This window comes from Myodes glareolus, chromosome 21, assembly GCF_982192425.1.
Source record: "Myodes glareolus chromosome 21, mMyoGla1.1, whole genome shotgun sequence".
Taxonomy (NCBI): Eukaryota; Metazoa; Chordata; class Mammalia; order Rodentia; family Cricetidae; genus Myodes; species Myodes glareolus.
Window position 1 is genome coordinate 20,498,992 of NC_142046.1, and position 26,519 is coordinate 20,525,510.

The 26,519-nt window shown below is 53.9% G+C and overlaps 2 protein-coding genes and 1 long non-coding RNA gene across 3 annotated transcripts; 2 read left to right on the forward strand and 1 right to left on the reverse strand.

The window, feature by feature from the left end:
• Positions 1 to 8,930: 8,930 nt before the first annotated feature.
• On the forward strand, positions 8,931 to 11,598 carry LOC146890466 (uncharacterized). Its single transcript, XM_085681247.2, has 3 exons — positions 8,931 to 9,329; positions 10,078 to 10,144; positions 11,452 to 11,598. The coding sequence occupies exons 1-3, from the start codon at positions 9,057 to 9,059 to the stop codon at positions 11,478 to 11,480; spliced, it is 369 nt and encodes a 122-aa protein (XP_085537373.1). The 5' UTR covers positions 8,931 to 9,056; the 3' UTR covers positions 11,481 to 11,598.
• A 154-nt stretch (positions 11,599 to 11,752) lies between these two features.
• LOC148118693 (uncharacterized) lies at positions 11,753 to 12,200 on the reverse strand. The gene is made up of 2 exons (XR_015735887.1): positions 12,128 to 12,200; positions 11,753 to 11,989 (listed from the first exon to the last, which is right to left on the reverse strand). It is a non-coding gene; the product is annotated as an uncharacterized LOC148118693 (long non-coding RNA).
• A 5,021-nt stretch (positions 12,201 to 17,221) lies between these two features.
• Positions 17,222 to 20,699, forward strand: Ptgds (prostaglandin D2 synthase). The gene is made up of 7 exons (XM_048426235.3): positions 17,222 to 17,432; positions 18,169 to 18,308; positions 18,416 to 18,492; positions 19,175 to 19,291; positions 19,479 to 19,580; positions 20,066 to 20,126; positions 20,580 to 20,699. The coding sequence occupies exons 1-6, from the start codon at positions 17,313 to 17,315 to the stop codon at positions 20,083 to 20,085; spliced, it is 576 nt and encodes a 191-aa protein (XP_048282192.1). The 5' UTR covers positions 17,222 to 17,312; the 3' UTR covers positions 20,086 to 20,126; positions 20,580 to 20,699.
• The last annotated feature ends 5,820 nt before the right edge of the window (positions 20,700 to 26,519 follow it).

Sequence of the window (26,519 nt, forward strand, 5' to 3'; positions counted from 1 at the left end):
CTCCGCTAGGCAGCTCTCATCTCCTGGCGGCAGCAGCCCAGTCCAGGCCTCTTTGGAATGTCTGCTTAAAAAAAAATCCTTTGGTGTAAACTAAAGAATGAGGGTCTGGCATAGCAGGTGGACCACAGAGGAAGAAGCCCCTGAGCAGCCGAATGAGGAAGTGACAGAACTTAGATGCAATGAGGATGGGAATCTGGTGAAGTAGGGAAGTGAAGAAAGATGGGGTAAGATGGAGGAAGGAGAGAAGAAGAAGGGTGGTCACAACAACAGCCTGTCTGTCACTGAGGGCCACAGCCTGGCACCACTGCCACAGAGCCCTGAGCGGTGTGTGTGTGTGTTGCACAGCTCTCTAACCACGTCTCTCTGAGGCACACATTTGAACAGCCACAGACCTTCAACTGCAGAGAGAGGCAGTGATCCCTCACACAGTTGGGGGGTTCACGCATTGGCCTGTATCCCCAGCTGATTCCACATCAGGAGACAATGCGTAAGGCCGGGCACAGCAGATGGCAGCGGAGGCCACAGGAACTGCTCAGCCCTGTCTTTGTAACCTGCATTTTACATTCCTTTCCTCTCAAACTCAGCTCCACTCAGCATTTTGGGGTGAAGGGAGGCTACAGGCCAGTCTCTAAGTTAGTTCGCAAGTCCCCTGGCCCAGCTGGAGCCCAGTGGCACTGCTTTGTGCTTAGTGATGCTGAGGCTGGAGCCAGGGCATCAGGGCCTCACACGTGCTAGGTGTGTGCTCGGAACCGAGTTACTCCTTAACCCCTTGTAAGGTCCTCATTTCCAGAAGACCTCACCTTCCCTGACCTTAAATTTGGGTTGCTGGTGTCCCATAACCTTCACTAGTAGGTATGGAAGTACAAAAAGTGTTCCGGGGACCCCCAGTTACCAGGGAGCACCCTCTCCTATTCTGAAGCAGAAACCCAATTTCCTCTTGGAGATGAGAGATGATGCCCTCTAGCCAAGACAGTAACCCCTCTTTCTGCTGGTCAAACAGTCACATGGGGTCTTCACACCCCTGGGTACTCAGGGAAAGCTGGCTGACCAGAGAGGAAACAAAGTCTCATGAGTGGGTGATTGAGTGGGGAGGTCTTTCCACACCATTTGGCTCCCCAACTCCTGGAATCCAGCATTTTGGGAGACAACATTTAACCATCCCCCTGCTCTAAAAACAGAGCAGCCAGGCTCTCCATAACTACCATTAGGGAACTGCCTCATGCATCTCCAGCCTCTGGTAAGATGGGGGTGTCACGGCCAGAGCCCCCTGCACTTGTTAGTGCAGTCTTGGAAGATTGGAGCAATGCTGTGCAGAGTGCAGAGACCGCTTTACAGAGGCCCCCCCCTGAGCAGGAGTGTTGGTTTGATGCCTCAGCCTGCTTGCTCCTTCCCACAGGGCCCACCACACCCTTCCTAATCATGGCTATGGGGACACAGGCAAAACAGAGGCCCACTCCCATCCCAGTATGAAAGAGCCCATGTTTATGAGATGCAAGAGGGAAACCCCACCCTCTTCTGTTCCTCTCAGACTTCCAGGGGTCAGTATAGGTGAGCGTGCAGGGGCTAGGATGCAGCCAACGTCATGCGGGGGTCAGTGTGCAAGAGGCGGGGTGTACCAGATGGCAAGTAGTTGTCAGAGGGCAGGGGGTACTGCAAGATCGGCATGGGAGTCAGAGGTTAACACACATGGGTCAGGGTGGGTATTGGGATGTTTTAGTTTCCTCTGGAATCCTTGGCTAGATGTGGGGTGGGAATGGGGCTTGTGCGCTGCTCCCCAAATGAGGGTGGGCTCCTTCTAGGCTTCACTTCTAGACCCTGCAACACATACAGCTCTAGTTCTCCCTGGGAAACACACTCAGCCCTTAAGCCCTGCCGAGTGACCAGATAAGTCTCTTTACTTTGGCCGCTGAGCAGCACCTCCCATCACCACCTGGGCCTGCTGGGCCTGGACCAGCCTGCTGGGCTTCAGAGCTGAGCCTGCGGTTTGCTGGAAGGGGAATGGGGTCAGCTGGACGAGGACCAGGCCTGTGAGCGGCCCCTCCCATTGCCACCTGGACCTGCTGGGCTCCAGGGCTGAGTCTGCAGGTTTCTGGAGGTGGAAGTGAGCAGCAAGTCAGGAGACCCAGCATGTGAGAGACCTGGCCCAGCACTACAGAGCGGCCCTCCCTGAGCACGCTTCTACATTATTGCTCCCTGCTGGGTCCTAAGACCTCCAGGCCCTCCAGATCTTACAGCTACCCCTTCCCCGGGGGACATTGCTTTTCCCAGGACTACCCTTGTCCTGCCCCCACCACATTCCTCTTAGAGTTACCACACGTGTCACACCCCGTGAAGCTTCCTGGGGACACCCACAGGATCAGGACACATGTGCTGCTGGCACGAGCTAAGGGTCCCTCTGCCCTTCTTGGTCTGTAGGGAAGGATAAAGAGTTGTAAGCCATTTCGCACCCAGGCCTCTGTGTATAGGAGACATATCTCCACCATGCTTAAAATGGGTGGCTTGGTATTCTAATCCTAGCCCTTCGGGCTGTTCATTTATGGGGTGAGAGCCAGTGGAGGAAGTAGGGAAGTAGGTCCCTAACTCCAACCAACGACGGGGACAGACAGCCCTTCCTCCCGCTAGACTGGGCAGGAGTCCTTCAGCAGGCACCAGATAGGAAACGCTGGGAAGCTGGAAGTTTGGGTAGAGAAGCAGAGGAGGGGGCTCAGGCTTGGAAGAGCATGGGGCCAGGCAGGCGGAAGCAGGCCAGAGAGGAGGGTTGGAAGGATGGGGACAGGACCTACCCATGGGACGAGCCTCCATTCTGAGGGGGGAATGGGGCAGCGACATTAGCAGCGCCTCCTGGGAAGACAATCTAGTCCCTAGCTGAGGGTTTCCCCTTGGCGCCTTGGGTCTGTCTTCAGCTCTTGGGTTGGGGCCAGAGCCAGGCCTGCCATTATCCGAGTGGGTAGGTGCAAAGTGCTAGGTCCTGGTCCCCTGGCATGCCCAGTCACCGGGGACTCTCAGGATCAGACAATGTGTTCCATCAGCTTGGCTAAGGGCTTGCCTGTGCTCAGAGGGCTGATCAGGGAGGATCTCTCTGATGCATTTCAACCCCTGCCTGGTCGCCACGACTGGGGTCTGGAGGAACTTCAGGTCAGATGACTCAAAGTTAAGACTGATCCTGGGCTACCAGATGAGAGGACTTCTGAGCCAGAGCCTGGCCTGGGGAAACTTGGCGCTCAGCTGGAACCAAGCCTGGGGACCAGGGAGGATGACTTCATGGAGGGAACTGACCTTGAGGTCCTCCAGGCTCATAGCCCAGGGCCGCCTACCTGTGGCTTGTCACCACCCTGACTGAAACGGCTACTCCTCAGAGGAACTGCCCCACTGTCTGACACTTGTCACCCTCAGGACTGGGTTAAGAGACTGGGCAGGGAATGAGGAGAGGTTGGCTTCTGGGTTCAGAGAGATGGCACAGCCGCCGTCAGGGCCTAGGAAACAGGGGAGTGAGAAGGGGGTTGGCTTCTGGGCTCAAATAGAGGATGCATCACCATCATCAGGGTCTAGGTGTGTGTTTCTTTCAGCGCCCATAGGCGCCTCTAGGTGAGTAAGAGAATGACCAGGTGGGGGCGCCAGAGGTGTGCAGGCTGTCATGGGAGCTGAGATTTCAGTCGCATAATCCCATGGTAGGTCTGGGGGCTCCTCCGCAGAAGCCTGATCCGGACCCAGATCCTCCCACCTCCTGGGGCAGACCCATCAGGTGCCACTGAGACCTGGAACCCGAGCTGGGAAATGGAGCACTGGGCTATTCAGGGAGATAGTGAGGATGATCCAGAAGTGGCTGCTCTTGGGGGAGAGAGCAAAAAGAGCTACTTGGGTCCCCCAAAGTCAGGCCATGGTGGGGAATTCCAGCTGCCTCTGCTCTGATTTGAAGACAGCCCCTAGACGTCATCTCAACTAGCTGTGGCCTCCTGGACAGTGAGAAGGGCATGAGGTTCACACCCCTTAAGGGTGGCTCAGAGGGGTGGTCCCGTCTTAAGATGTGGGCCTTCAGCATGGGCCTGGATCCGCATCAGATGGGAGATCCCCAAGCTGTGACAACTTCACCTAAATCTTCACAGTAGACAGAATGATCTGAGTCTATTGTGGGCTCCAGTGCCCTTCCTGTGGTCTGGGTTGGACCAGGAACCCAACCATGCCTCTCCACTTCTCCACTGGGTTTCCCAACGTCTGAAGTAAACATGTGGCCCTTCAAAGACATGGGCTTCAACGTTCCTGACAGCTTGATATTGGTGGCCCCAAACCGCAAATAATACCCACGGCCGTTGGTAGATGAGAGGCGGTCAGCTGCAGAAGGCGGCACATGGCCAGATGCAGTGAACTGCTGGCACTTTAGTTCACGGAGCTGAGTGTAAGCAGCAAGCTAATCGGAATGTGTAGCGTGACTCCTCTTATGGAGAGCGCCAACTGGTCTGCAGGGACTAAAAACTCTTGTGGGGGGCAGCAGAAGGAGGTGGGAGGGAGGAATCCACAAGAGAGCCTAAGGAATCTTTAAAAAATTATGTGTATAGGTGTTTGGCTTGCATGTATATCTGTGCACTACTTGCATGCCTTGTGTCTTCAGAAGCCAGAAAAGGGATTGGATTCCCCGGGACGGGAGTTCTAGTGAATTGTGAGCTGCTCTGTGGGTGCTGGTAATTAAACAGGGGTCCTCTGGATGTGCAGCCTGTGTGTGTTCTTCATTGCTTAGTCATCTCTCCAACCCCAAGGAATCTTTTTAAATACTATTTATTTTTATATTTTATTTAAATTGTATGGGGATAGAGGGACGTCCGCAGAGGCCCTGTTAGACCTCCTGGATCTATAGTTACAGGCAGTCATGTGCCGCCTGACATGGTGCTGGGGATCAAATTCAGGTCCCCTAGAAGAACAACAAATTCTATTAACTACTGAGTCATCTCAACTGCCCAAGCCCAAGAATTTGTTTTGAGACAGGGATTCTCTATAGCTTTGGAGCCTGTCCTGGAACTCACTTTGTAGACCAGGCTAGCCTCGAACTCACGGAGATCCACCTGACTCTGCCTCCTGATAAGGAATTCTTCATGGAATGGTAATCCACCCACTATCTGAGTTATTGCTGTGAACAGACGCCATGACCACAGCAGCTCTTGTAAATGAAAACATTTAATTGGGGCTGACTCACAGTTTCAGAGGTTTAGTCCGTTGTGGTCATGGCAGGAAGCATGGTGGCATGCAGGCAGACATACATAATGCTGGAGAAGCAGCTGAGAATTCTACATCCAGAGCAGCAGGCAGCAGGAGGAGAGAATGACACTGGGCCTGGCTTGAGCTTCTGAAACCTCAAAGTACACCCCCTGTGGCACACTTCCTCCAACAAGGCCACATCTGCTTCAACAGGGCCCCACCTCCAATATTGGCACTCCCCATGAATCTATGGGGGCTATTTTCATTCAAACCATCAAACTCACTCTCTCAGTATTGTGGTGATGGTTTCCTGGATGCACACATGTGTTATAACTTATCAAAAATTTAAAAAATCCTACAAAGCCCAATCCCACGAAGATGGAGTTGGGTCACAGGAACTGCCTTCAAGCCAGAGCAGAGACAGCAGTCTGAATTCTCCCCTGTGCTTTGGGCCACTTGCACGTCTTGTCTTTCTGCTCTCTTCCCCAATGGCGGTCAGCAAGGCATTCCCTCTGGCCGATATTGAAACAGTTTAAGCAACACAATGAATGAGGACGTGCAAAGTCACAGCCCAAAGAACAAATACCGTCCTTGAGTCCACCCTGATATAGATAAGTGAGCGACGTGGAAGAGGCGACACCATGGAGAGGCTGGCATCCAGTAAGGCTGTGCCAGCCTCATTCGAAACTCAGGCTGCCTGCATCGAAGGCCTTCCAGAGGACAGTGAGAAACGAGAGTGACCTTACATGGGAGGATCCAGCGTGCGTTCATTGAGTAGGTGAGACACTGCCGTGGCTGTTCCGAGAAGGCCACTTCGCCTCTGCGGAAAGAATTCTCACCAGGAATCGGAGTAGGGGGAGACCAAGCAGCAACTGCCCCCTAAGGTCCCAATGACAAGTCATCATTCCTGGTTCCCTCACCCCACTTCACCTCTGGGGAACCAATGAGTTTATTGGGCTTACTGGCGGAGCCGGAGTGAGGGTTACTGACAGGAGTGTGAATCCAAAGCAGCCAAACTGGAAAGTCTGCACGCAGCATGAAATATAGTTTCTCCTAGCTGCTCAGATGTGTTTCCCTTCCCCCAGTCTCACCCTGCTCAGAGACCTGGGAACCATGGACAGTTAGAGAAGAATTGTATACAGCTAGTTAGGAGGGGTGCTTGACACTTAAGTTAGGGTCTAATGACCCTCTCCATCCCCTCTTCGCTGATGAAAAGCCAACCATTAACAAGGCCAGCTGTGACAATCTGAGAGCAGGGGAGCTGCAGGTAGGCCCAGAGGACAGTCCTGGGCAACAAGCTCCAAGGCCTCCCTACCAAACCACCACCCAGCCACTGGGAAAGCATCAACAATCCCCAGTAGAGGGACTTCTGCAAAATCCCTGACCAGCACTGCCCAGTACCATCAAGGTGAGAAAGAAGAAATAATTGAAAGAGTTGCCCCAGCCCAGAGGAGCCCAAGGACCATAAAGCCAAATGTACTGTGGGGCCTGGATCAGACCCTGAGCAGGACAAGCCCTTTAAGTGGGCTAGGAAATTTTGCTTTTGGTTCTTGTTCTGGATGGACTCCAGGGCCACATGCCAGCCAAGCGCTCCACCAAGCGAGGTAGAATTTTGATTAAGACACGAACTTGACGTGACTCAGCATCTTGATAGTCGGCGTTGCTTGGCTCAGCCTCCCTAATTATGCCAGCGCTGCACCGGCACTGCGTGCTGCAACAGGCGCGAACCTGACACTGTCTGAAAATCAGAATGTCTATGCATTTGTACCCAGCGTCGGCATTGTGTGCGCAGACACACACGCAGTCCAAGGGCCGCCGCAGGAGCTATCCACCTGTGGTTGTGTCTGTGGGTTTGTTGCTGCTGTTGTTACTGGAGTTTGATGAGAAGGCTGAAGTACCTGTCTCCACCTCCCCGGCACTGGGACTGGAAGCGCATCGCTGCTCCCACGCCAGAACCTCTACTGTCTCAGCTATCTTCCTAGCCCTGATATAGTTATTCTTAGACGTGTGTGTGTGTCTCTTTGTGTGTGTGTCTGTGTGTGTGTGTGTCTGTGTGTGTGTGTGTCTGTGTGTGTGTACACTGTGTAGCCTAGGCTGGCCTTGGCTTTAAGATCCTCCTACCTCAGCTTTCTGAGGGCTGGGATTACAAGCCTGTGCCAGGACTCCTGGCTTGATCATTCCCCTTGAAAGACCTTCTCCAGCCAGCACATGGGTTATTGTGTGTCCATTTTCACTTCAGCAAGCCTCAGGGCTTCCTAGTCTCTGGGCATCCCACAGCAGAGTCTTCGCGCTTCGTATGTGTGTGTCTTCCTTTTCCTTTGACTGGCTACAGAAGTTTTATAGTTCATGCTGTCCATCTGTGTTGAGTCTTGTTTTGCCCTTTCATGTGCCCAGGGTTGATTTGCCAAGATTCCTCTCGATGCCTGCTCTCCCATGCTTTCACAGGGGTGAATACAGCAGGGAGACAGGCACCTCTCTGAAGCCTGCTTCCAGGGCCCATTCTTGAAACAAGGGACACCTGAGGGACCTTCTTTCCAGGTTACCCTGTGGGTGGCCACCTCTTTCCCTGGGTTTCCAGTGTAGCTTCCTGGATTACATATGGGAGTCTATGCAGAACCTTAGCCACGTGAGAAAGAGATTTGTGGAATATATTGTAAGAAAGGAGAGCCAGCCCTTCTCCCGCTGGAAGGAGAGCCAGCCCTTCTCCTGCTCTATTCAGCTATGTTGCTTGCTAGGTACCAGACCAGTACATGATGGGCAGAGCAGAAGCCTCCAGCTTGAGTCGGTGACCCAGGCCTCCTGAAATGATCCCAGGGCCCTTGAGTAAAGGTTCTGGGAAGTGAGGAGACTGGGGCATCCAGATGCAAAGATGAGGCCTGTACACCAGAAAGTCACTCAACCCTGGTAGAGACAGGAAAAGGAACAGAAGTGACCTAGGTGCCCGATGAGGAGAGCAGCACCTAGGTCCCCCCACGTGTGTCCTGTCTCTACTATGAGCATCACTAGCGAGGACTTTGGGCCTCCAGGATCTGTGCCACCAAATTTGCGTGGTCCCAGAGTGCTGAGACCTGGAGCACCGCACCGAGGTCCCTAGGAAGCACCTAAGCTGGTCAGCAAGCCCTCCCGTGGTACTGCCCATTTCCAGGGTGATGGCGGAATTCTAGCAACTACCTCTCTTCCCGAAAATGGTGAAGTAGTCAAGAGGAGGCTACTGTGGTCCTCAGGTAGCCACCACAGCCGGAGGCTGGTGGTGTCAGCGCCAGCGGAGGGCTCCACCCAAGGATGAGGTCAGGGGTGGGTGAAATGCTGCAGAAGAGGCAGCAGCCCCGCGAATGGCCATGGCCCAGAACGGCCCCTGTGGCCTGAGTAGGTGGCCCTGGGCCAGCGCTGGCACAGCACGCTCTGTCCCTCTTTGCCCAGCCCAAAGAACAGCTCAATCTGCTCCCAGGCAGGGGGTGGGAGTCGATTCAGAGCCTGTGCCCAACAGAGCAAGAAAGCGTGGGTGGATTCTGGGGCGGCCACTTATGCTGGGCACACAGTGGATCCCGACAGGTATCTGCTGTCATCCTGCCTGGATTTGAGCTCTGCGCTAGTTTTCATGTGCGGTGCAGGGCACCAAGAGCGTAGGAAGTGGGCAATGGGGCAGGAAGCGCTAGGGAGGTGTTTGTGGGCTAGAGCGCTGCCTTGGAGCTCGCCTGTCAGGAAGCCAAAGGGGCGTATTCTTTCCCCTCTTGGATGTAGAGATGAGCTCCCCGCTTTGAGACAGGACCAGTGCACGCTCAGTGACAGCCCGAACCCAACACTTCACCCCTCCTGAACCCGCCAGGCCACTGCTACCCAGGACTCCACTGCCTAGGATCAGCCTCCGCATGGGGATCCTGTGGATAGTTCTCACCTTGCTGGGGATGATGCAGACCCAGGCCCAAGGCCCAGGAAGGCATGGGGGGCTCCCTCGAGTCCCAGGCCCCAACTTGCCTTTCCACAAGATCTGTTTCCTGCCCAGCCTGGGGAAGGAGAGGGTGACTGGGAACCCAGGCCAGGCAGGCCCAGTTCGCATGGGTAGGAGCAAGGAATGGGGAGCTCAGCCCAATGCCAACCCTACACAGACTTCACATTCTCCTGTGGCCCTTGGGACCCTCCAGGTGGGGACAACTCTCTCTGTGCAGGTGGGGAAGCCAAGGCTTTGAGAGTCAAGCGGTCTCTGCTAGATCCAGCATCGCTGGTGCAGACATAGCTTGGGACCACATCTGATGGGAGAGGGCTGGCCCTGTCTGTCACTAGTCCCACAGTTCCAAGGAAAGTGGTCCACCTCAGCTTGGTGGATCACCTTCAGGAGGGAAGATGGGGCCCCATTCCAGATATGGGTGACAACCTCCGAGGTCAGGGACAGCCACTTTGTCATTATGTCTTTTGCACTCAGGTGAGGCTAAGATCCCTGCCACATGAGGAAACTGTTGTAACTGGTGATGACATAGACAATTGAGTGGGGAAGACCCCCACAGTGATGGGGACTGTGCCTGCCTTCAGGGAACTCGTGGATAACTTCCAAATACATGCACCTGCTTTGTCCTGTGACTTGTGGTTTAGAGAAAGAGTCAGTAGGGGACCGAGGAGGTCAAGGGGACAGTGAAGGCTTGAATCCAGGAAGATGCCCTAGCCTAAGATGGGGCAGAGGGCAGGACCAGATGGCACAGTGACTTCAACTGAGGTACCAGTGGGAGCTCTGGGAAGTTCAGGCTGCCATGAAGGGTGGCCTGTCTTGGAAAGTGTGCAGAGCAGGACCCTTCTAGAAAAACCTCAAAGCCCCCTCCTTCCGAACACATCCCACATCCCCCTCAAAGTCCAGCTCCACCAAAGGACCCCTCCTCTCTCTTTTTCCATTCTCCCCAGGATCCCACCCTATGGACCACTGTCTCTGAGGGTCAGCCAAGCCAGGGCCTTGTCAGAGTCTGGGAAGGTGAGTACTTCCTATGTGGAGCCCCAGGCAAGGCCCCAAGCAGCCCAGAGTCAACCGGGGCATTCTGGTGTCACACCGAGAGGGACTGTTAGCAGCCAACAGCAGAATCCTCGTTCTTCCTGCCCCCACCCCCAAATTACGGCCAGAAAATTATAAGGTGGACCTGGTAGAGGGCCCCAAGAGTGTTGCCATGGTCCTCCACATAAGGACCACAGGCCAGGGGGAGATTCCAGGCCATGTTGCTGGTTAAGGCCCTGGGTAGAAAATGGTTCAGCAGAGGGGTCCTACTGGGTGAGGCATCATCCCCTTAGTGGGAGGAAGGGTCCAGGGAGTTGATTGGAAACAGAGGGTCCTCCCTGGTGCTCGCCTCTCATCCTGACGCAGGGAGGAAGGAGCTGGATTCTGATGGGGGGGGGCAGTCATTAGGTCTGCTGGGACAGTGGGTATCCGCCAGGACCATGCTAGATTCTTGCCTGAAACCGAGCCTAGAATGATGGGACGGGCACCAGGCTGCACAGACGATTGGGAGGTGGGCGAGGGAGGTCCACAGTGCTGATGGAGGAAATGCTTCTGTCTTATTATGAAGCCAGGGAAAGCTCAGGGATAGATGATCCAGGCCTTCACAGGTACAACACCTGGCAGGTGGAGCTTAGGGGGATCTGGGGAAGTCTTGGGGGATCTGGAAGGGGGAGTATACTAGACAGACCCGCCTCCAAGTCTGACACTGGCAACTACTCAGTAGGTTACACTGTATTGTGGAAGAATTGAGAAGAATGTTCTAGAAGAGACATTATAGTAAAGGTGAAGCCAAAGTCTTGGCTTCATAGCCGTGCCAGAATCAGGGTGCATGACAATGTGGGGGGCCCATGCCAGACGCTGTTGCCTGAAATGTGCCTCCTGTCAAGTTTCCGGGTTCCCTGGTCTAGGTTGCCCTTCTTCCTCCATCTGAAGGCACTAAACCAAGCCTGGGCTGAGTAGGAAAGGGGATCTGGAAGTCAGAGGTCATGCAAATGTGTCCTTAGGACCCTGGGCTCCCTAACCAACATGGTTTCCATAGAGGAATATGACCCAGAGTCCTGAGTAAACTGTGAGCACAGCTGGTAGAGACAGAGGGGCCATGGAGGGGGGTGGCGGCCGTTGAGACCTACGCTTTGTCCTCTTGTCCTTCCTGTGACCCTAGCTAGCTTCTCTCCCTGATCCCTAGCTCCTCTGAGACCCGCCTTGCTGGGGTCTGTCGCTGTCCAGGTCCCATTGGCTCCACTTTCTCTCCCACTTCCCTGCTTCTCTTTCTTCCCTCTCTCCCTTAGGCCAGAAGACCACCTCCAGGACTGGCTGACCATGGCAGACTCAGACTTCACCGCGTCCCAGCCGCGTCCCAGCTAGACTTGTGCACCTCCTCACAGGCATTCTGTCTCATCTGCCCCCAGCACAAATAAACACCTGTCACAAAGGAATGGGCCGGCTGTCCATGATTGCTGACAGGAGAAATGTGAGCCAGGCTGGCTGGGCTGCCTGCGCTACTACCTCCGTGTACCAGGCTGTGGAAAAGCTTGAGTCTCTGTCCCACGCTACCGTCTCGCCAGCAAGAACCACGCGGTACACATAGGATACTTCTGCAGTAAAGCTTTAATGCCCCTTGGGAGAGCGGGCATCAGCCAACATGGCGGAGACCCAGATAAGATGGAACCCAACCCTTATAAAGGAAACAGTCCTCGCTTCTGACGTGTCACTCTTGGATGGGTCCACTGCCCATTATCCCAGATGATGCCTCGGGAGTAGGCAGGGACGCAGCGGTAGAGAGTTACCAAGCACGTGCGCTGGGATTAAAGGCGTGTGCTACATCACCTTGAACTCACAGAGATCTGCTTGTCTCTGCCTCCCAGGCATTGGGACCAAAGGCGTACACTACCACGCCTTGAGGTCACAGAGGTCAATCTGCCTCTGCCGCCCAGGCATCAGGACTAAAGGCGTGTACCGCCACACCTTGGGGTCACAGAGGTCAATCTCTACCTTTGTTCCTAGAAGCAATGGAGAATGTGGTCCGGCCCTCCACAAGTCTCTGATTTGGGGGCTGTGATGTCCCTGTTTGCTGTCCTTCATTGACCTGTCTCCTTTTTTTGGTCTCAGAGGGACAGACAGGCTTGTACTTACATAGCACCTAACTCCAGCCTGGGGAGCAGGCACACGGTGTGACCCTAGGGTCCTTCTGGGGTGCTGAAGCCCAGATTCCAGCTGGGGCTGCGAACCAATCGCAATGCCTCAGAGATGGTAATCAGACCCTCATTTCTAAGTACCACTATGGCCTTGTTCAGAGGCTGTGGACCAGTTTCCTGGGTCATCTTAGATCCCAGAGTGAAAGGCAGAATTCTGCCTCGGGGCTGCACTTCGATTAAGATCCAGGTACTCCTTTGGTTCTAGTACTCAGGAGGTAGCTATCTGTGAGTTCAAGGTCAGTCTGATCTACAAAGAAAGTTTCAGATCAGCTGAGGGTATACAGTGAGATCCTGTCTCAAAGTGAAAAAAAAAATAATCCAGGTCCTGTAGCTTTTGTGAACTCACAGATAGGAGCCAGGAGATGCTGGAGGCCCTGCCAGCCAGCCTGGCCCGGGAGACCCAGCCTGGCTCTGAAGGCATTCTCCACTCTGCCTGGCCCTACAGGGACACAAGGCCCCTCCATGAACACCGCTGACGATACTGTAACCTTCCTAGACTTGCCTCGTTTAGCCTGTCCTCTCTCTGATCTTCAATCCCTGACTGACGTCTGCTGGCTGCTTCTGGAAGCCAGAGCAGGCCTTGGATATCTGTAGCACCATCCTCTCCATTACCTCAACACTGATAGTTGGAGCGTACGGGCATGGAGCTGCTAAGACCAGGCCAGGCCCTCTGGCAGCTCAACTGCTCTCTGGGCACCCCCTTGCAAGAGTAGAGCGGATAGAGGTGGCCGCAACAGAGTCTTTGGCTTCCAGCGGCTGCCTGCCCAGACCCAATTTTCTGAGCAGCGGTTGGCCTATCCATCCTGGGGCCTTTCTGGGACCTGGCTGACATGCACAAGAGACTCAAATCCAGAGGCTGATCTCATCCCAACCCTCCTGCCTGCTTTCTCTTTGATCCTGTTCCTCCACCCTACGGAGCTGGGCAAGCATAGCAACCCTAGAAGTGTGGGCAGGGAGATGCAGCCGTGTCCAACATCAACAGAGGTGAACCCAACAGCTACGGAAACCAGCCAGGAGAAGAGCAGGTGGTGGCCTTGGATGGAAACTCAGAGACAGCCCGGCGAGCTGCCTGCATAGCTCCGTTAACGGGCATGGCCCGTTACATGGAGTGCCCGAGCCGGACTGTAACCTCCACATTGGCTCTAGTTTGCTCACATCACAGACTAGGGTGCTACACCAAGGTCCACATTCAGAGTCCAGAATATTCCACCCAGAATCTTCTCAGTGGCCTAGGGCAATGGCGCCCTTCATTACAGCCCCTTGAGGGGCCTTTCTGGGAAGGGCTGTGAGACCCAGCAGGCCTGAGAAGGTGGAGGTAGGAGTCATGTGACCCTGGTGATTCCCACGCTAAAGCTGGGGACGCAGGGACTCCTTCCACCATGCTGTCACTCAGCCAAGTCACTCAGCCAGCTCAGGTCCACCAGGCCTTGACGATAAGCTATCTCTGCAGATGTCAGGGAGCTGGCCTCCCACGTAGGGTTCTGATTGCCTGCAGAGAGGCTGGGACTCTCCCTCCGGCCTTTCAAGGCAAAGTCTATGAGACCCCCCTGGCTCAGAGCCAGGCCTCACCCCTCCCTGGCCAGCAGGCCCATCTGCACTTCATGTGCTGGTTCAGGGGCTCACCGGTGACTCGGGGCGGCCTGAGTGTTGCAATAGGCCTGGAGAAGGGAGGGGGAGGCTAGAGACCAGGCGGGGAAGGGGCTTTCAGGCCAGTCCACTTCGATCCCTCCATAGCTCAGAGTCCTCCTGCAGCCCAGTTTCTATGATGCTAGGTAAGGATGAGAGGAAAGTTTGGGCCAGAGCCGGACTGTGGAGAGGCAGCAGGTCCAAAGCCCCACCTCAGCCCAACAGAGGCTCTTACTTACGGCAAACAAGTACCCATGATCCGGTAGGCCCACATTTAACAAACTTCCCAAGATCTCCTGCAAGGTAAGAATACCTCTACTCCTTTTGCACAGATGAGGAAACTGAGGTACATTGACCCGGGAGACCGTGTCTTTGTCAGACCCAGGAAGGCCTCTGTGTCCTGTTCATTCATCTTCTCCTGGCTCTGAGCCACCCGAGGAGACAGCATGTTCGGAAGGAGGGGATGCTGGGTGACCCTAAGCTCTACACTCAGTTACCCTCCAGTTCATGGGAAGTAGGATGCCCTCAAACTGATAAGAACTTAGAAGAAGGAGGCTGGAGAGATGGCTCAGTGGTTTAGAGCACTGGCTGCTTTTCCAGAGGACTCAGGTTCAATTCCCAGCAGCTTCCAGGCATCTGTAACTCCAGTTCCAGGGAATCTGATACCTTCACACCAATGCACATAAAATAAAGTTAAATAAATTATTCTTAAAACAGAACTTGAAGAAAAGACCTCGGTGACAGGGCTGGCACCTGGTAGCAGGTTGAGGCTAAAGCTGGGGGAGTCGGGGACTCCTCCACAGTGCTGGCTGAATTCTGGAACACTGGGCATTCGTGTGCAGTTTCTGTTTCCTAGACCCTCACGAGACACTAATGAAAATGGACACAATGGTCCTCAAAATTGGATGGTGAGAGCAGGGAGAAGGGACCCCAGTACTTTCAAAACCACGCTAAGGTTTCTGGAAGGCTCCCTGAAGGTATGGTCAGGCTTTTCCTGAGAGGGTAGTACAGGGGAGAGGCGGTGATGTGGGCACACCCTGGGAGATGAGGCCAGGAATTCACAGACAGGAGACAGGGCCTGAAGAGGACTTGAAAGGGCCATAGGTATCCCACTCCTTGTGACTCTGGGCAGACTGGAACAAGGCACTTCAGGAACAAGAAGCTAGGTAGGGAAGAGGCTTCCTACTGTGGTGGGGGTTGGTAAGGCTGTGGGCATCAGAATCTTGTCCCCTTCAGAGGTGGCCCAGGACCATACCTGGTGCGACCCGGGCACAGAGCCTGGTGCTGTCCCATCTCACACACTTTCAATCCCTGTTCCGCTGGGATCGGCACTGTGTCCCAGTTTCCAGTGGATCAGTCCAGCCGAGCAGCACTGTGGATGGCTGCAGAGCACGGGGGGTCCTGGGGCTGGCCCAGGAAGCGGCCCACAGGAGCGCTTGGTCAGAGAGAGGCCCTTACTGGCTTGGAAGTGGGGCAGCTCCTACCTCACCAGGCAGGGCTGACTTTGTAGGTAGAACCGCCTCACCCGTGTCAACCCGAGTGCCATGGTGTCCTTCCAAGAGGCCTGTGTTGTAGTTACTTTGTTATCACTAAGACCACAGTGTCTGGGCAGGAAAAAGGTTTATTTTGAGGCATGGCACCAGAAAAGACAGAGAGGAGAAACAGCAGGAGCAGGGACCTTCAAAGTTCCTTCTCCTGTGACCCACTTCCACCAGCTCAACCACACCTCCTGAGGGCCTACAGATCCCCAAATAGCACCTGCCACCAGCAGAGGAATAAACCTTTAAAACATGAGCCTGTTGGGGGCATTTCAGATTCAAACCATAAGAAGGTCTCACCCTTGGAAATACTTCAAGATTACTCTGCTTTGGGGGGCCTTTGTTCCATCTACAGGTACACACAGGCTAATGCACCCAGGCCTTCTACCCGAGTTCTTCATGTCCCCATCCTCAGCCCCTCTGGAGAGAACTCCCAGATCTGCGGTCGGGCCAAGCCGGGGCCTGGGGACTGTATGGTGCAGATCCTTTCTCCTTAGGCCCAGGGCAGGGATGGACCTAAGTGATATATGGGCTATCCTGGGCAAGCGTTGATGTGGGGCTGAGTGGAAAGGTGAACTCTTGGGCTGTCTGGGTGGTTCTGGGATCCACCCCACTTCCTCACCTGGAGCTCTGTTGGGCCACTTCTGGGAGCCCCGATGTTAGTGGGAGAGCAAGAGTCCCTCCTTGCATAGGCCACTCGGATGTTTTTGTTTGTTTAGTTGTTGTTGTTTGTTTGTTTTTTGGTTTTTCAAGGCAGGGTTTCTCTGTGTAGCTTTGGAGCCTGTCCTTGAACTCGCTCTGTAGACTAGGCTGGCCTCGAACTTACAGAGATCCGCCTGCTTCTGCCTCTCGAGTGCTGGGATTAAAGGCGTGCACCACCATCGCCCGACTGCCCACTCAGATGTGAATGCTAAATAATCCTGTACCTCAGAACCCAAACTTCTGGGCCACAGGGAAGGGGAGAAGGGCAATACATGCCAGCCTTCTCTTCCACAGCCATTGGCTTCCCATCCAGGGACAAGGCTATGGAAACCAGGAAGAAGACAGACTGCAACCACCCTGTTCTCGCAGCAGCTCGAAGCCCACCGCTCCACCCGCCCCTACTGCTTCCTCACCCTAAAGGAAAAGATCACCAGGTGAATCCCAACAGGCTGGCCATGGCGGAGGCTGTATTCCTGGCTGCTTAAATTCGCTGCAGGGTAGATTGAGTTTCTTTACTTGGTGAGGGTTTCTCATGGCCACCTGCCTTTCAGGACCAAAAGTTCAAGGCACAAACAGTGCTTTGTGTTCCCTGCTGGGGTCATGGGACTTGGAGAAGATGATATAGGTAGGGCTTGTGAGGGGCAGGTCTCGGCCCCAGGTGGGAAGCGACTAGGTTCCCAGCAGCAGGGCAGCGCCAAGGTAACCTCCAGGGCCATCCACTGCTGAGGTTTGTGGGCCTTGACAGGAGTGGGGCCAGGTCTGGGCCAGTTCTATCTCTGGGACTAGGGTGGGGAGTGGGGGCATGCAGAGTCCCCTCTCTGTCATGACCTGCCCTTTCTCCACTGAGGTGTGGGGCTCAGCTGGAATCGCTTACATAACCAGCCCTGTTGCTGATGAGGCTGCAGCTGGGGCAGCCTCCCTCCCTCACACCAGAATCACGAGCCTCCAGTGGGTTGGCCTTGGGTGGAGGCCAAGCCTGGCTCATAAATAGGGGTCTCCACAGTGCCCTCTGCTCCTTCTGCTCACGGTCTTCCTTGCTCTGCCCACATTGCTGGCCTCAGGCCCAGACACCTTCTCCACTCCAGGCAAATGGCTGCTCTTCACATGCTGTGGATGGGGCTGGTCCTGCTGGGGCTCTTGGGATTCCCACAGACTCAAGCTGAGGGTGAGAACCATGACTCGGTGCAGCCCAACTTTCAACAAGACAAGGTGAGGTTCCCCTACCCCATCCCAAGACAGCAGAACCCTCGGGTCAATGAGCACTTTCCGAGACAAGCTTTGTCCCGCAAAACAACGTGATTGTTCTTCCACGCTCTCAGACGCGCTGAGGCGTGAGCCATCTGAGAGAGAAGAGGGGCTGACCTGGAAAGAAACCCTCCTAAGCCACAGCATCCCATCCAATCTCTCCTCCGAGGACACTAGCGCACATGAGCCACACGGTGTTTGTGGTTTCCAAACACAATCCCCCTATAAACCCAAGACACCCGGGACATGCCCAAACACAGGTCAACACATCCGAGTCCCAGAACGACTGCGCACTGGCTAGCACTGACTGTCCAGTGAGCCCCTGGACGTGCTGGGCACTGCTAGCTATGTATGCTCGTGCACTGGAGCTGGCTGGGACCCTGCTGGCACTCCGCCTGGTTGGTCCACCTGACTCCTCCAGGAATGTGGCATGCTCCGATACCCACTCCACCCCCTAGGGGACTAGGATGAGGACATCAACATCCTGGGGAAGAGGGGAGGGTCTTTGCTACCCACCTCCTCAATGGGACAATGGACCAGGCCTGCTAGAGAGGGAGCGGTGCGGATGGGCATAGTCCAGGGTAGGTATGCTGCTAGAACCAGTGTAGGGGGCGAGTCAGAGGAGGAAGACCCAGAAGCCCAGAGGGTCTACTCATGAAGGGCATGGAGCGTTGCCAACCTAGGCACCCACTGATTGCAGTTCCTCGGGCGCTGGTACAGTGCAGGGCTGGCCTCCAACTCAAGCTGGTTCCGGGAGAAGAAAACAGTACTGTTTATGTGCAAGACGGTGGTAGCTCCCTCCACAGACAGCGGCCTCAACCTCACCTCTACCTTCCTCAGGTGAGAGAAGGGGGTGTGGCAAGTTTCTGGGGCCCCGAAGCCCCCACATCATTGTCTGGGGACATCCTGGGGCTTGTTTCCTTCCTTCAACGGTGATCTGCCCACAGGAAGAACCAGTGTGAGACCAAGATCATGGTGCTGCAACCTTCAGCGGTTCCCGGACAATACACCTACATCAGCCCCCGTGAGTGAGCCGCTTCCTGACCTCGGTCAATTCTGAGGTCCTTGTCAGCAGGCTGGACAACCCCCTATCCGAAAACTGTGGGGATAATGGTCACACCACCAGGGTCAGTCATCCAAGGACAGACCTGGTTGTGAATCTGCCTTAGGCACACGGGGCGGGCGTAGGCGTAGGTGTTGGGGACACACAGACCTCTCTCTGGGGACTATGTCCTCCCTGAAGCCCATCCATGTTCTCCCAGGCCTCTTTTCTACCCAAATGGAATTTTCCAGTTCTCTGTGCCCAAGTGGCAGCAAATCCTACCCACACTTCAATGGTCCCTACCCAAGGCCCTCTCTTCAGCCCTCACCTGAGATATGGCTCCCGGCAAGAACCCTATTTCCTTCTCCTTCTGGCTGTATTGTAACCCAGCCTGAGATTTTCTGAACCTAAGTGTTTTCTGCCTTGTCCCCAAGGCTTGTAGTTTGGGGACAGTGTTCCTAGGCTGGGCAGGCACGCAGCCAGAAACTGGCAGGCGGCCACCTAGAGAGGGACAAGGAAAGCAGTCCAAGTGACAGATGTGTCCTGGGAGCCACGGGCCTGAGACCCTTCCTACAGTGAAGCCTTCAGAGGTCACCCCTTCCAAGTAGAGGACAGAGTTGTGGGAGACATGTATCCCAACCAGGGTCTTCTCTTGGGTTCCCAGACTGGGGCAGCGTACACTCCGTCTCCGTGGTCGAAACCAACTACAATGAATACGCACTGCTGTTCAGCAGGGGCACCAAGGGCCCAGGCCAGGACTTCCGCATGACCACCCTCTACAGTAGGTATCACACCCCAGCAGGCCCCCACACAGGGGAGACCCCTTAGAGGCTGGGCATGAGGCCAGAGGAAGACCAAGACCTGATCCTAGGAGAGCGTACCAAAGGGGTGGTCCCCACGACACTGCTGTGGGGGGCAGAATGGAGGCTTTGCTGTCTCCTGAGGCTGGTCCCTTCTTTATCTCCCAGGCCGAACCCAGACTGTGAAGGACAAGGTGAAGGAGAAATTCACCGCCTTTAGCAAGGCCCTGGGCCTCACAGAGGAGGACATTGTTTTCCTACCCCCACCGGGTGAGTGAGGCCAAGATGCGGGGGGGGGGGGGACTATAGTCGGATTAGAGCTAGAGGTCCTCTGATTGCCACAGGGTGAGGGGAGACTGGGCAGAGCGTGGCCTTGCCCTACCACCTACTAGCCTAGGGGACTGCAAGGAAATAAGTGGGTGTCAGTCTGTCCCAACATCATTACCTCTGCCTGCAGCCCCCTTTACTGGGAACCCCCTTCCTGGTGGATACCTAGCACCACTGTCTGCCAGCCCCCTGGATAGAGGTTTAGGGGTGCTACTGGAAAGAGCCGAGGGTGAAAGATCATCCCTCGTGTTTTGAAGAGCAGACTGTGGAGCCGGGATGGGATGGAGTCTGAAGTTTGGGGGCTCAGCAAAAACTAACTCTCCATAACCTTGGGGGAGGCTTCTTTGAGTCAAGGGAGAAACACAAAGCCCTGGTGACAATGGGTCTAAGCCTGACCCTGACTGCTTCCCGGGCTTCTTTCTTGGCAGATAAGTGCATCCAAGAGTAAAAACAGGCGAGAGAAGCCAGTCAGTGGGCAGGCTCCACTTGGTAAGTGCCGCTCTTGTTCGTTTACCGACATAACACATAACCACAGGGCGGTGGGGACACGGCTCTCCAGGCAGAACAAGGTCCAGGTGAGACAGAAGAAATGACAGTTCCAGTACCAATGGCTAGAGTGGGGCTGATGGCCAAAGACTCATGGGGAAAGGGGAAAGGGGAAAGGTGCCTAGTTCCAAACAGAATGAGGAGGAACTTCCCCTCTGAAGTTCATCCTACAGCAGGGGCCTCCAAGGAACCAGAATGGGCAAGATCAGGAAAGGGAATGGCCAGGGATGAAAATGCCAAGTCAGAGGGTTCTTCACTTGTGCCAAAACTGAGGTTTTGGGACCATAGACTCTGGAGGAATCCTCCAAAAGGAGGCCGTTGCCAGAAGTACAGTTTGGGCCCCATGAGGACAAGGATGTTGCCTGTGTCCCTGATGGATTCTGTTCTTCTGTCCAGGTGATCTGGCCCTCAGGACTCCTTTGCTCTGTCACTCTTGAGATCCCAGCCCTGGCTCCCCAAGTGCCTCTACACCTTCCAGCTTTGTCTTGACTGGGAAATAAAGTCTAAAGCAAATCAGATCTTGGCTCTCGTCTGTGTGTCCTCCAGGTCCCCGGGCTGCCCCAGGTCCCTCCTATAAATATCTCAATACGATAACCAGCAGGGTGTCTGCTTCTGCTGCAGCTCTGATAAGGGATATGCTGGACTCAATCCCTGCCCTGCTACAACCTCACCACCTCACCACATACCCCAACCCCTCTGGCCACAGCCCCTTTGAGCTGCCAGCCACAGTCAAGCCTGGGCTGGGGGAGATCAGTCACTTAATAGCTAATCCCTTAGACATGTGTCCACCCCTGCCTTGACAGTAGCCACTCGAACAGGAAAAGACTCCATAGAGCCTCAGATCCCATAAACTTTCAAGGTGTAAGCTTAGAAGCTTTGGATTGGGCAATAAAGCTGGAGGAACAAAAAGGAGCCATTTGTTTGCTAGGGACTAGATGAGCATCCGGGCTTCCCATGGATAGAGCTGGCTGAGGACAGGCTGCCTGACCTCTGCCTACTCTGGCCCTCTGAGGTAGGGAGTGTAGAGTCAGGAGCAAGTCAATCAGTGGTCTATTCCAATGTCCTAGGACAGACCAGCTTCCTCAGGGCATCTTGGGGACACAAAAGCCACTCAGAGGAAGTCCCCCTTAGCTCTTCTGCCCCGAGGATCCTCCACAGTGCTGTAGGCTCTGCTGTTAGCTTGCTCCTTGACCTCCTTGAAGTGTCCCTAGCCTGAGCTCAGGTCACCTGTGGAGGTTAAAATTAATAAAAAGGAATTGTGGAGACCGAAAAATGCAGGCCCGTTTCCACCTTGTCTGGTGGTTGAAGAGTTTGGAGATTTAACAAGCATAGTTGCACGTTCTAGCTCAGGAGGTGATTGTTTGGTTCTTTTGAAGTTAAGATAGCTCAATGCCATCCTGACAGGTGATCAGGAAGTGCAGATGTGGTGGTTGGGATGTGCAGATGTGGTGGTTGGGATGTGCAGATGTGGTGGTCGGGATGTGCAGATGTGATGGTCAGGATGTGCAGATGTGGTCAGGATGTGCAGATGTGATCAGGATGTGCAGATGTGGTGGTTAGGATGTGCAGATGTGGTAGTCAGAATGTGCAGATGTGGTAGTCAGGATGTGCAGATGTGGTAGTCGGGATGTGCAGATGTGGCAGTCGGGATGTGAGGATGTGGTGGTCGAGATGTGCAGATGTGGTGGTCGGGATGTGCAGATGTGGTAGTCGGGATGTGCAGATGTGGTGGTCAGGATGTGCAGATGTGATCAGGATGTGCAGATGTGATCAGGATGTGCAGATGTGGTGGTTAGGATGTGCAGATGTGGTAGTCAGGATGTGCAGATGTGGTAGTCAGGATGTGCAGATGTGATAGTCAGGATGTGCAGATGTGGTAGTCGGGATATGCAGATGTGGCAGTCGGGATGTGCAGATGTGGCGGTCGGGATGTGAGGATGTGGTGGTCAGGATGTGCAGATGTGGTGGTCAGGATGTGCAGATGTGGTGGTCAGGATGTGCGGATGTGGTCAGGATGTGCAGATGTGGTAGTCAGGATGTGCAGATGTGGTGGTCGGGATGTGAGGATGTGATGGTCAGGATGTGCAGATGTGGTCAGGATATGCAGATGTGACATTCGGGATGTGCGGATGTGGTATGATGTGCAGATGTGGTCAGGATGTGCAGATGTGGTAGTCAGGATGTGCAGATGTGGTGGTCAGGATGTGCAGATGTGGCAGTCGGGATGTGCAGATGTGGTAGTTGGGATGTGCAGATGTGGTAGTCAGGATGTGCAGATGTGGGGTCAGGATATGCAGATGTGCTTCTGCTTTTTCTTTGTAACTATGAGGTCACCTAGAGAAGGGCGGTCTTCAGCATACATGACCTAGAGTACGTGACTTGGGGCACCTCACTACCTAGACAACAACCCTACCCATCTTTGTCCCTGCCCATCTACGTTCAAGACCTTCCTTGCCTACCCTCAGTCCGCACCCCACAGATGTTTTCTGAAGGTTCACAAAAGACACTGGCAACCCAAGTAGGCCTGCACCAACATCAGGTGAACGCTGCCTCCAACCCCGCTCAGGGCTGCAGGAGCCAGGACACTGAAGACCCAGACTGGTCGCATAAGCCAGAGTTACCCTACAGATGACAGACCCAGACAGACGTGCCAGAGGCCATCCTTTGGCTGTCTAGGCCAGGTGACAGGGAAACACATAGGAGACTATTAGTAGCTGCGGTGGAGGGTTTAGAGACCTTCTTTCTCAACAGATCAGTGTGTTGGTGCATTGACATAGGTGAGTGCCCCCGGAGATCCCTCCCCAAACCCCACCCCAGCCTAGAACTGCATTGGGGGTGGTCTCTGGCATGGAGAAGGCGGAAGGCCTGGTCACCATAGCTTCAGGCAGTTCCCCTAGCCCACTACACCCTCACCCTCACTGTCAGTCATGCTTGGGGGGCGGTGGCTACACCTGCTGCTTCTGCAGCCAGAGATCCAGACACCCAGGAGGCCCATTGCTGTAATGCCTATGAGCTGGGCCGTTTCCCAAAGAGCTCCTGGTCTCTCTCTATAATTCCCAAGCACAGTAAATGTCTGATGAAGCTGGCAGGAGCAGCGTTTCACAGGGGAAGGCAGAGAGTGGGTGATGAAAGGCAAGGATTCATCTGAGGCTCCCAACCGCATGAGCTGGCTCCCTCAGGGCAGTACCTGCAGGGTTGGGTGCAGGGAAAGGGTGGAGCCCTGGTTCTGCAGGAGGAAGACCCAAGCAGGCCTGAGGGTCCTTGGATCCTGTAGTCTCCAGCATGCAACCTTAGGGCAGTACTGTTGGCTTAGCTGCCCAGAAGCTCTTGGCCTGGGACTGCAATTACATGCGGCAAACCATACCCACCCTGCCCCATGTGTGTCCTGGGAGCCATTGCAGACAGATTCAACCTTCAAGCATCTCAAATACAAGGCTGTTGAGATGTCTCAGATGGTAACAGTATTTGCTGACTTGTCTCACGACCTGACTTTGATTCCTGGGACCCAAGGATGGAAGAAGAGAACCAGCTTCCGCAAGTTGCCTCTGCCCTCCACATGCACACCACACATGATAAAATAGATAAACATGGAAAACAATAATTATAAGGGCAATGATTGAGGAAGGCACCCAGCATTGATCTCTAGTCTCTGCTTACATGTGTACAAATATGCATTTACACATACATGTGTTCACTTGAACACATACAACATACACGAAAAGGTAAGAGTACCACTGCTGTGCTTATATAGGACAATGTCGTCCTGTTTATTTAATCTTTCATGAGTATGCTAGGGCCCTGTTGTCTGTCTGAGCTGAGCAGGTCCCTGAGGTCCTCTGGCTTTGGCCTTTCTCACTAGGTTTACTAGTGTGTACCACTGTGCCCTGCAGCACCATTATTATGAAAAGACAAAATTGTCCTGGAAAATTTGAGGGCTGTCTGTAATGTACATGTTCTTCAACATTTAATAAAATCAAATTTTAGAAATGATGATTGTAAATTTGTCAAAATGTTGATAATTCTCCCATCTGGGGATCATTATGCTATTACTTCTGCTTTTTAGTTGGTTTGAAATTTTTTAGTCAAAAAAAAAATTCCTGTCTTTCCAGACTATTTTTCTTTTTTTAAAAAAAGATTTACTTATTTATTATGTATACAACATTCCTTCCACGTATGCTTGCATGCCAGAAGAGGGCACCTGATCTCATTATAGATGGCCGTGAGTCACCATGTGGTTGCTGGGAATTGAACTCAGGACCTCTGGAAGAGTAGTCAGTGTTCTTGACCTCTGAGCCATCTCTCCAGCTCTCAGACTATTTTTCTTAATTGGTGCTGGGGCTGGCTGGGAAGAGAGGTCACAGAGAAAATAAGCGCGTGCACGTGCGCGCACACACACACATGCACATGTGCACACACACACTCTCACACGCACTCTCATACACGTGCACACACAAACCCATACCCATACACACACGCTCACGTGTATGCACTCCAGTGGTCAGCCCCTTTAACGCCCTAGTACCCTCTGGTCTCCAGGTCTTGGCCAGTGGTGAGCCCTGTCACTAATATGTAGGCTTGGGGTCTGGACAGTGGGGAAGGGCCTACTAAGTTAGAAACCCTGCTCCCATCTGCTTCCATGGCCACAGCACCTGCAAGGCTTGGGCAAGGTTCAGTCAGCCCACCAAAACCCTGAGTTCCAACCCCAGAGGTATTTACTGAGAAATGCCTTCTGAGCTGGGGCTGTCACTTGATCGATGTTCTATCTGTGGTCATTCAGCCTTGCCATAGACCAATAGGAGAGACAGAAGGTCTCATAGGCCATGTGGCAACAGAGACAAGTCAGGTCTTCCTCCATTCTTTGGCTTCACCTCCATGGGCTCCCAAAAGGTCTACAGTGAGGGAAAGCAGGATAACCTCTGTAGCCTCCAGGACACCATACCCTTCCTCTGGGGTTAGGAGCCCTGGTTCCTGGGAGTCCAGCAGATCGTTTCTGCTGTGGGCAGTTAGTTCACTCGTCATATACTGCACCACCCTAGTATGGCCACAAGGGGCAACCCTCAGCCAGTTCTCCAGCCAGAAATAAAGTATGTCAAATTACATATAACAGTAATACAAGTTATGTAAAAATCTTGCCCTTAATGCTTTAAAATCCCTGGATGCCAATGGGTCCCACCCTAACCAGCTGGGATGCCAATGGGTCCCACCTTACCCAGAGTGGTCTTGACAAGTTGGGTCTTGGTATGCTGCTGCTGGAGTTTGTCTCAAATTCCTTGGTTCAATGGGATAGAGGTAGTTTCAATACTTATGAGTGGTTGTTACTCTTCCAAAGGACTGGGGTTCAATTCCCAACACCCATATGATAACTCACAACTGCCTGTAATTTCAGCTCCAGGGAATCTGACATCCTCTTTTGGATTCTACGAGTACCTGCATTCACATGTACACAGGCGCGCGCGCACACACACACACACACACACACACATACATATAATTTAAAAATTAAAGTACATAAAATATTCCTTGGTTCAAACAGTGACCTGCCTTCACCCCCAGCGTGGTCAGGGCCACTGCCATGCGCTGCTGTACCTGGCTCACTGCCTAAGCACTGAAGACACAAAATTGGTAAACAAACAAACAAACAAAACCACAACCACCACCACAAAACCCCAGCGGCTCCAGAGGAGACTGAGGATCAAATCACTGCAGAATTTAGCTGTTTAGGACAATAAACTGTCTTATCTCTGGGTCTGATGCAGGCCCTCTAGTGGAAGGGGATGCAGTGCGCTGTCTCCCGGACCGGTGGCCTGGACAGGGCTCTGCATGGCTCTGCCGTCTAACTCCCTCCCTAGCACTGCACTGGCCGGCCTCATCCTTTGCTAGTCAAAGGCGTCCCTTGTGTTGTGGTGAGCAACACAATAGGGTTGGGAGAAATGACAGCCATCACTTCTGCCATTTTCCTGTGAGCAGAAGCAAGACTTTAGGTGCAGCTTCTGGGAGGGGGTCATTCGAGGGAGGAAATGCAAGCCGACATCAGGGCTGTCCTAGAGAATCCTAAAACCACAGGGACAAGCAGGGAAGGTAAGTAATGACGTGGGAGAGACAGAGAGAGACCTGGGCAGAGCTGAAATGTTCTACGAAGCGCCTCAAGAGGACTCTTTCAGAAGATGCTGCTTCAGCAAAGAGCTAAGGGTAGTTAGTACATAGTTAGGGAAAATAAACAGCCCACACAAGGGCTCTGAGACAGGAGTCTCTGCAGGCTGAGCAGAACTAGAAAACAGTGGGAACTGGGGTGTGTTTGGCTGACTGTACCCTTCAAATACGTTAGCACAGTTCACA

What these genes read in the sequence shown, in the direction of transcription:
- LOC146890466 (XM_085681247.2), top strand. Translation starts at nt 9,057, where the DNA reads ATGGGGATCCTGTGGATAGTTCTCACCTTGCTGGGGATGATGCAGACC. An exon ending in TGGCCCTTGGGACCCTCCAG is followed by an intron (nt 9,330 to 10,077) that starts GTGGGGACAACT and finishes CATTCTCCCCAG; the next exon opens with GATCCCACCCTATGGACCAC. An exon ending in CCTTGTCAGAGTCTGGGAAG is followed by an intron (nt 10,145 to 11,451) that starts GTGAGTACTTCC and finishes TCTCTCCCTTAG; the next exon opens with GCCAGAAGACCACCTCCAGG.
- Ptgds (XM_048426235.3), top strand. Translation starts at nt 17,313, where the DNA reads ATGGCTGCTCTTCACATGCTGTGGATGGGGCTGGTCCTGCTGGGGCTC. An exon ending in CTCACCTCTACCTTCCTCAG is followed by an intron (nt 18,309 to 18,415) that starts GTGAGAGAAGGG and finishes ATCTGCCCACAG; the next exon opens with GAAGAACCAGTGTGAGACCA. An exon ending in CCGCATGACCACCCTCTACA is followed by an intron (nt 19,292 to 19,478) that starts GTAGGTATCACA and finishes TTTATCTCCCAG; the next exon opens with GCCGAACCCAGACTGTGAAG.